At 33.9% G+C, this 9831-nt stretch overlaps 1 protein-coding gene across 1 annotated transcript; it reads right to left on the bottom strand.

Moving 5' to 3' along the window:
- Positions 1 to 1949: 1949 nt before the first annotated feature.
- LOC149544824 (histone H2B.3-like) lies at positions 1950 to 2708 on the bottom strand. Its single transcript, XM_089796448.1, has one exon. The coding sequence runs from the start codon at positions 2613 to 2615 to the stop codon at positions 2214 to 2216; it is 402 nt and encodes a 133-aa protein (XP_089652574.1). The 5' UTR covers positions 2616 to 2708; the 3' UTR covers positions 1950 to 2213.
- Positions 2709 to 9831: the final 7123 nt, after the last annotated feature.

Below are 9831 nucleotides of genomic sequence, written 5' to 3' on the forward strand. Positions count from 1 at the left end.
TCATCTTTCATTATCATGGTCATATGGAAATGTTTCACATTTTTTTCCTACATATTTCCATGTTTCTTAATTTTATTTATGTCTTATATTATCCATCTCACTCAACATACATATAGTTTATACATGATATATCACTCCATTCTAGTTTACTAACTGCATCCTCTATAACTTCATAATAAAATCAGTACAACAATGGGGAGAATAGGATCCAATCAAGGCATGAAAAGTAAGCCACTTCATTTCTTAATCATTTTTTAAAATGCACATCATTCTCATCCCATAATCAAGATCATGAAGGTTAGATTTTCCAATATAAAATTGTAAACATAATTTTTAAGATCTAGGCATGTAACCCTTGAAATAAAGGGTTCAAAAAGTATTTTTTTTCTGAATTATACAAAATTTGTATATATTTTTTCCTTGTCCTTATGATATAAAATTCATGCTATTGAAATAGTCTACCTAGTAATTCATTTACACTCATAGTCTTCACTTATTAATTGTAAGAAAATATTATATAGAAGCTCTATAAACTTTTTATAGTTATTTAACTAAATTGTTGGCAAGAGTGATCAATAGAGCATGGTATGTTTTCATTAATAGAAAATACTATTCTTTATCTTGGCCATTCTGAAGATCAAATATATTACTAAAAGTTTTGATACTTAGAAAACTTCCAATTTACCAAAAGCAAAGTTCAGTAAGTTAGATAGACCATATTGGTATGAGAAAATTGTGAGTTAAAAGCATGTGATTTCATAGCATGGAAGTAGATGTGTTTATGTCTAATCTTATCATCACAAGTCTTGAAGTGATATGTGATTGTATTATTGAGATATTCATTATTGTGTATCGGGTTGATAGTTTAGAGAAGAACAAGGCATTTGGTAATGATTTAACATCATACACTAAGGGAAGAATTAAGCTTGGAAAAAAAAAGTCAACTCTGACTATTTAACACTTTTGATTTAGGAATTAAGCTTAGTGTGTGATGTTTAAGCCGTTCCATGATTTATTGGTATGATGAATTGATGGAAAACTAGTTTCTTTAAATGATATATTTTGGTAGACCAACATTAGAGTTATCTACTCCAATCAGCTAACATGAGTTAATGAATTTGTCGCTTATAGAAAATAAATACACATACATGAGCCAAAATATACGGTTCAAAAACATATCAAGCATTTCAAATGGCTTCATTCAGCCATTGACAAACGAAAATCCTAGATCTAATTGAACGAAAGCATAACCTGCCAATGCTGAAACAAATGATTTGCAGAAACACTGCTAGACATTACAAGGTGGTGAATTTTAAAGCTAACATGAGACATTGAAATTATCTCTTACAACAAATGAAGATGCATGAACAAAATATGAGTTCCACAAAATATCAAAGCCTTGCAAAGCGCTTCATTCAGCCATTAAAGAACCAAAATCCTAGATCTAGTTGAACAAAAGCAAACTTTCAAAGCGCTTCATTCAGCCATTAAAGAACCAAAATCCTAGGTCTAATTGAACAAAAGCATAGAATGGTCCAAGACAAGTTATGCTCACAGAAACCGTCCGAGATTGCAAAGTGATAAATTACACAGATATACCTGAGACTTTGAAATTGTTGCTTACAGAAAATGATTATACACGAGCAAAAAATATCACAACCTCGCGAACAGCTTCAGTCAACCATTAAAGAAAGAAAATCTCAGATCTAATTGACCAAAAGCAAAAGGTACAAATGCTGTAAGACATTATACTCACAAGCACCCTCGAAATTTGCGTTTTAATCAAATGTACAGCTAACACGAGGCTTCGAAATTGTCGCTTACAGAATAATGAAAATATATGAGCCAAAAATATCACAAAGTTACAAAGCGCTTCAGTCAGCCATTAAAGAAAGAAAATCCTGGGTCTAACTGAAGAAAAGCATAAGCAACAAATGGTGTGAGACAAGTTATACCACAAGAACCGTCGGAAATTGTATATTGATCAAGTTTACAGCTAACATGAGATTTTGAAATCGTCGCTTACAGAAAACGAATATACATGAGCTAAAGCATACGATCCCTAAAAAAATATCACAGCCTCAGAAAGGGCTTCAGTCAATCATTAGAGAGCTAAAATTCTAACCCTAACAGAACAAAAAAAGCACAAGCTGCAAATTCCATGAAACAACTAATCCAAAGAAGCGCCGTCTGAAATTCCCGCCCTGAAGAGCCTAAGCACTGGTATATTTGGTGACGGCCTTGGTTCCTTCAGAAACGGCATGCTTGGCAAGCTCCCCCGGCAGAGCAAGCTTGACGGCCGTCTGAATCTCCCTGGAGGTGATGGTGGGCTTACTGTTGTAGCGCGCAAGCTTGGCGGATTCACCAGCCAATTTCTCAAAGATGTCATTGATAAAGCTGTTCATGATCCCCATGGCCTTGCTGGAGATGCCGATGTTTGGATGAACCTGCTTCAAAACCTTGAAGATGTAGATCTTGTAGGTCTCAACGTTCCTATGCTTCTTCTTACCCTTCCTTTCTCCGCCATCCTTGCGAAGCTTCCTCTCAGCCATGGGAGATTTCCCCGCCACAGGCTTCTTCATTGCAATGGGCTTCTTCTCAGCTTTGGGAGCCATTCTTTCCTTCTTCTCCACAGATTTACCAGACGCTCGGAGCAAAACACAGACAGATTTACCACACACTCTAAGAAAATGGTGACAAAACAGAATTATTGCGAGCCTTTATTTTTCCGGTGCCGTTTTATATAGATTCCATCTGTTGTACTATTGGTTGATCTGTTTTGACGCGGATCCGTCGATTTATGATGGACGGTTGAAAATGCATCTCCATGTTGCAGTTTTAAAGGAAGCAGTTGGTGACTAGGCAAATTTTCATGTCGGCAAAGTGATACGTCCGGCGGGAGCCGCATTATGCATGGTTTGTTAAAGTGGCGCCGCCATAACAACCTACGTTCGGTTTTCTTAACAAGACCTCTTTGTCTCTCTTCTAAATGTGAATAAATTTGAAATTTTGTATTAGTGTGGTATGATTTAAATACATACATTACATTAAAGATTTTATCATAACAATAGTTTAAAATGTTACAAGTAGGGAAAAGGGTCTAGTGAGGGTTAGGGTTCTAATGATATTTGTATCATCATAGTCTCCCTTTTAAAAATAATAATATATGTAAATAGCAATTACTTAAATAAAATAAAAGTATCGAATGGAATTACGTACATATTTCAATTAACATTTATTATGTTACTAATACGTAAATACAAAAAGCACACAATTATTTTTACATTTATGTTTGTAATATACATTAACTTGTCAAACATGACTCATCCAATATTTATCATAACAAGAATATAAATCGCATCAAGCTGTGATTCATAACATATCCAAGGTTTAGCATAACAAGAACCTAAAATGTTGTAGTTCAACTAACCATATCCAAGGTAGGCAGAAATTCTCATGCAAAAGAGACTAACCCTTGCACTTTGAGTGATGAGAGGTCTTCAGACATGTCAAGATTTTATAGGATGAAGATCAACTACAATAATTAGATTGTAAAAGTTACTTTTGCATATTTTTCAGACTTTGAAACCTAAATTACATATACCATCTTGCACTAACTACTCAAATTTCAAGTTGGCATTGCATGAACTTGAATATAGAGTCTAACCTACAATTAAGTTGCATTTAGCAACCTACACTAACCGTTTGAACTTCCAAGTTGAGATTATAAGAACTCAAAATTCTTAGACTAAAAAAAAATTGAATTCTAAGACATGCATACCACAAACAAGAAACTCAATTCTTCCTCATAAGCATTGAATGCTAAACCAACTTATTTGTTAATTCAAACTAAAAAGTTTGTGTTTCCTTAAACATTTTAAACTTTGGACTGATCTGCTTTCATTCAAGAAGAAACTAACATACACATTATATGTCAAAGGCTTAGTCATTTCAACTTTGAGGCTCAATGCACACTATGCATCCATACTTTGAAGTGTGTTATGCGCCATCCAAATAACAAATATTGGAATAAGTCCAAAAATCAAAGCACTTTACCTTATACTTTATAGAACAATTAGTATCATGCATATTTAACTTTGAGGATTGAAGTACATCTTACAAAATGTTAATTTTCAAGATAATGTCAAACATTGTTCCAATCTTATGATCCTACGATAGAACAATGATAACACCCCTGGCATAAGATCTTGTTGGTATGATTGATTGTAAAGAGAATGAAGGATGGACTCGATGCTATGAGGTGTTAGTGATCGTATGATCATAGAAGTTAGGGTTATGAACAAAAGGTGACATGAAGGGTTTTGACCACAGTTGATGCTCGTAGGATCGTGAGTTCCAGTGTTGACCAAAATATATAAGGAGTTTCCCTACCAAGCTAGAAAAAGAGAAGTTCCCAACTTATCAGGTAGTAGGAAAGGAACAAAGTGACAGTTGAATATGATTGACCTATGCATTTCTATCTAATTTGGCAAGTTGATGACAAAAGAAGCAGCTCTTTGATAATAGATATGATCTTTTCGATCTCTTGCAACCACTTTCATCATTCTCTAGGCCTGATAAATGCAAAGAAACACTCCATCACCGCCTGTTGATCCATCTACTTAGTCAAAAGATTAATGGTTGTCGTTCCTGTCCTTGCAGAGATTGTTTGGTGTATAAATGATCTTCTCATGTCTAGATTTTTGTTATGATCAAATCCTTTCCAGTTTTGCAATAATTATTCTCTAAAAATTTGAATGCAGTGGTTGAATTTTATCTTAGGGTGGAAGCTATCTAAGTTATGCTTACACTATCAGGGTTAGATCTTCTTTGTTTCTTTGGTATTGCCCTGGCATACTACTATAAATTCCCTCCTTGCCTCTGAGTTATATGACATTTTTTCTTATCTCTTTCAGCCACCGATGTACTATGCAATCTTTTTATGCCTCTCTTTGATGTATTGTGGATATCTATAACCTACATTTCTATATCTCTTTTGGCCTATGAATGATAAGAAGTGAAGCTCTTTTTCTTCATGTCACTCATTTGGTTGTCAAATGTGTATGTAGCTAATAGATTAAAGAAAGTCTAAATTCATATACTTTTGGAATGTCATAATAATTGTATTGTGCATGTATGGGCAGACATTGGTCTGAACACCCTAGTTTGGTACATCACCTCCTTAGAATAGATTAGGTAGTTACTTTCATGTATTCCTTCTCCCTTTTCTCTTCAAGAGTAGTTTAAGTGCATCCTGATAGTAGAGGAAGTTGGCCTTCTCCAGAGACTCAACCTCATAGTTCAAGTCCCACAGCTTGGAGGTTGTTTCCATGTTTCACAAGGTTTTCCTTAGGTAAAAACTTTGGACAAGGGTGCAAGATTTTGTGACAACAGTAACATATGCTGACAAGTTCCTTACTTATTTCTAAAGTTGATATGATGCTCATTCAAGAAACTAAAATGAGTAAAGAAAATTTGGAGAAGGTGATGTCCTACATTTGATCATTGTCCTCTTGGGTCTTGCAAGAGGCCAATGAAACTTTTGGAGGGATGGTTATTGTTTGGAATCCAAAAAAAAATAAGGTACTCTTTTATATTTTCATGTGAACTCCATCATTTTAGTTTTGCATGACATTATTATTGGTTGGTATTGGAACATGGTGAATATCCATTCTTCAAGAGGGAAAAGAAAGGAACAATGGGATTTCCTTGAAAATATGATGCATGATAATCAAAAAGTTAAATGGATGCTAGGTAGAGATTTCAACACTTTTCTACACCCTTCAAAGAAACAAGGAGGCTCAGAGAACTTCTTTGATAGTATAGCGGACCTGGAAGATTTCTTCCAAGCGTATGGTTTGTTGGATCTGGACCTCAAAGGGGCGAGGTTCATCTGGTCTTATAGGAGACAAGGAAAAAGGCTTATCCAGGTTAGATTGGATAGGTTTTATCTATCTTCCAACTGGAGTAATATTGGTGACATCTTATTGGAGGTTAACCCTAGAATGAGGTTGAACCATAGTGCTATGTTCATGGAATGCAAAGCTAGAAAAAGAAATTTTGAACCTTTCAGATTTGAGATAATGTGGAAATCTAATGGCAAGTTAAGAGACCCAATAGATGGATAGGGGAAGACCCTGGGCAATTCCTCTCCAAGCTATTATTTTTAAACTTTAAGCTGGAAGTTATCAAAGATAAGGTCAAGAAGTGGAATAAAGTGTCCTCTAGTAATATTTTTGAAAAGAAAAAGTACTTAGAAAGTAAACTTGTGATCTCCCAAAAGAAATTTGAAGATAATTTGAATGACTTGGACTCCCAAAAATTGGAAAGATCCTATAGAGACCAATGGCTCTCTATCTCTTCTTAGGAAGAAACCTTCTTGAAGTAGAAATCCAAGCTCTAATGGCTTACAAAAGGTGATAGGAACACTAGATCCTTTCATCAAAATACTTGCAATACAAGATTAGAAACAAAATCAGATCTCTTAAAGTGGCTAATGATATGGTGGTTACAGAGGAAGTTGATATCAACACTGAAGCCATCAACTACTTTTGACTAAGGGGAGCTATTGATGAGAACCGAAGACCCTCATGATCTACTTGGATGCATTCCTGAGCTTGTCTCTCTTGAGGACAATGTTGCCATGATCAAAAAGGTTTAAAGAGAGGAAGTCAAAAGCACTTCTTTCTCCTTCCAGTGCTTCAAATATCCAGGTCATGGTGGGTTCCCCCTGATGTTCTTCGAGGAATATTGGGACATTGTGGGAGAGGATGTTTTCAATGTTGTCTATCACTTCTTCAAAACTGGTATATGGCAAATTTAAAACTAATCAAACCTACATTATGCCCATCCCAAAAAAATTGACCCCATATGTATAGAAGACTTTCATCCTATTAGTCTTTGTAATACTATTTTAAAAATTATAGCCTAGGTTTTAATGAATGTGATGAAGTCGATCTTGGAAAAATTATTTCAAAAAATCAAAAAGGCTTTGTTGATGGGTGGAATATTATGGATATGGTGATTACGACTCATGAAATCTTACATTCAATGAATGCCAATGTTAAATCAGCCATGGTTCTCAAGCTTGAAATTTCTAAAGCTTATGATAGGGTGAAATGGTCTTTCCTTGATGTAACGCCCCGCTCGGGAACCCAAGAGAAATAAACCTAACGTGTTATAATGTTTACTGAACTATTTTTTTTTTTTTTAAGTTTAAACAACATCAAGATAACATTAATGCGGAAGCAATATGAACATACACAACACATACACATATGCAAATATAGGTATAGTTTCAATTCCTCAAGAGTTCCTTTACGTTGAGTCACATTTAATAATTTTAAATTAATTAGTTTAAGTTTTAAGTACAATGTCTCATGAACATAAAGAAATAACAAATACATAATCGCATAAGCAAATGCATAAGTATACTAATACAATGAATGTACGTCCACTAAATAACATCCACTGCACATGTCGCAGGGTATGTGAAAATAGATACAATACATCAGAATACATGATAACATATATACATCATTTGAAAAGAAGTCTCTGAGATAAGAAGTAAGAATGATAAAGGTACATCTTCTACAACGAACATCCAACAGCTGGCAATGTGAAGGGGAACCCAAATGGTAAGAAGGCACTACCTCCCGACCGCGTGGTTACCTAGTCAGGCTTCCACTCCCACCGTGCAGGGAAGATAATGAACGATCCACATACGGCTAATCAAACATAAAACACTCCTAGGCATGGAATACCTACTAGCCAAAACTATCTCAAAGGTAACACATACTACTCAAGAAGATAAAATAAACCAAAAAGAAAGAACACTCAATCCAATACTGACATCACATAACCAAACATCATACACAAACCAAGTATAAACCAAATACCAAAATCACAAGATAAAGTCAACAAAAGATAATCCTCCTCGAGTCAAAAACCACATGTCAAAAGTACAACATAATGAAACACCAATCATCATCAATGAAAGTAAGTAACCACAATAAACACATCCAACAATAGATACACCACCAACAATAAGTACACCACATCCAACAATAAGTACACCACCAGAGATACACAAAAACTACAGAGGAGACTTAGGCTACATACTAGGGAGTGTCATCACATGGCTGCTTGAGTTATCCTGGACTGATCTCTTAATAGACCCCGGACCCTCAAGCATTGAGTTACCCAGGACTGGTTACTTTGAACCCCGGACCCTCAACATCACACATATGAAAAACTAGAAAGCCCTCTCAAGAAGATGAGGTACTCATCTCATTCCCATCCTTAGTCTATACAAGCACTCAAGGCATGGGTAAATCAAAAATCTCTAACTTATCTTCTTAGTGTGTTTCCCCCCATAAATTTTAATTACTAGATTATCACTTATTACATAACTTGCATTAGGTTACCCTGGTACTGACCACTTTGGGTCCCGGACCCCTATCCAAGCCACTCCCAAGTCACGTACCTAGACAACCTCTCCTAATCACATAAATCCACAGTTGTGTCCCATACCACAACACTCATAAAGAACAAACTCGGTTCCTTAACAGGCAACCCGAAAATAAGATGGCAACCTCAAATACACATAATTGCTCCACAAAGATAAACCTCATAAACATAATCTCAATATAAATCGCAAAACACATCATGACATCCAGCCACATAAAAGGGTATAAAAGAAATCTCACAAAGCCTCTGGTGTACTCTCTAGACTGGTCGACATCTAAATGACTCCAAAATCCAAAAAGAAATATAGACAGTACATAGAAAACATCATAGTCTCACAGTTGGATTTGATTGATAATATATTGTTGAATTAATGTAAGGTTTCAATTTTCGTTTTTTTTTTTTTTTTTTTTTTTTTTAATTTTTATTATTTTTTTAAAATTAATTAATTTTTTTTTTTTATATAAATTTTATTATTATTATTTTTATTTTTTTATTTTTTTTTTATTTTTAAATTTATTTATTTTATTTTATTATTATTATTATTATTATTATTATTATTATTATTATTATTATTTTTAACTAAGTCAAATTTCAATAATTTTGTTTATTAGAAGAACAACCCTTCTAATAAATTTAGATAAATTATTATATATGAAAATTTTAAGAATTGTATTATAATTCTATATTCTTTATTTTATAATATTTTTCTCAACGAACTTCATAACAATATTATTTTAATATATACATATTTTAATAACATTTACGATATTAAACTGATAGGAAAAATAAATTGAACCCTTCGAATTTTCAATCCTAAGATTTTCATTTCCAAAAACAAACCCCTTCCAAATTTAAATTTCTTAATTCCATTTTAATTCAAAACCCAAATTTCAATTTAATACTAAATTTCTTTCAGAAGTAAAACAAGGTTTTCTAAATAGTTTTTTTCAATCCCGATTCCCAGAAGAAATCAAATCGCAAAAGATTCAGAAGAAAGGTAGCAAGATTCATTCAATAAAATTTGAGAAAGCAATTTCCAACAAGCACGAAGAAGACAAAGATCCGAAAGTGTTTCTAGAATGGTTCACAAACCCTACCTTGATCTGATGCTAACAATCTGGTGAAACCCTTGCTAATCCGAACCCTTCCAAGCTTCCAAAGATTTCTTTGCTCCCCTTTCCAAAAGTGTGTTCCCTGAAAACCTGTGTGTGCAATAATGACCCAAAACCCTCTAATATAGAATCTAATTACCTTTTAGGGCTTCTGTCCCCACAACTCTAAAATAATAATTACTTTATTTAATTAATTCATTCATGCACAATTAATTTCCCTTTTAATTAAAATTATTATTTTATTATTCCT

The sequence above is a fragment of the Cupressus sempervirens genome, chromosome 8, assembly GCF_028749045.1.
Source record: "Cupressus sempervirens isolate cs-2001-9-10 chromosome 8, ASM2874904v1, whole genome shotgun sequence".
Classification (NCBI taxonomy): Eukaryota; Viridiplantae; Streptophyta; class Pinopsida; order Cupressales; family Cupressaceae; genus Cupressus; species Cupressus sempervirens.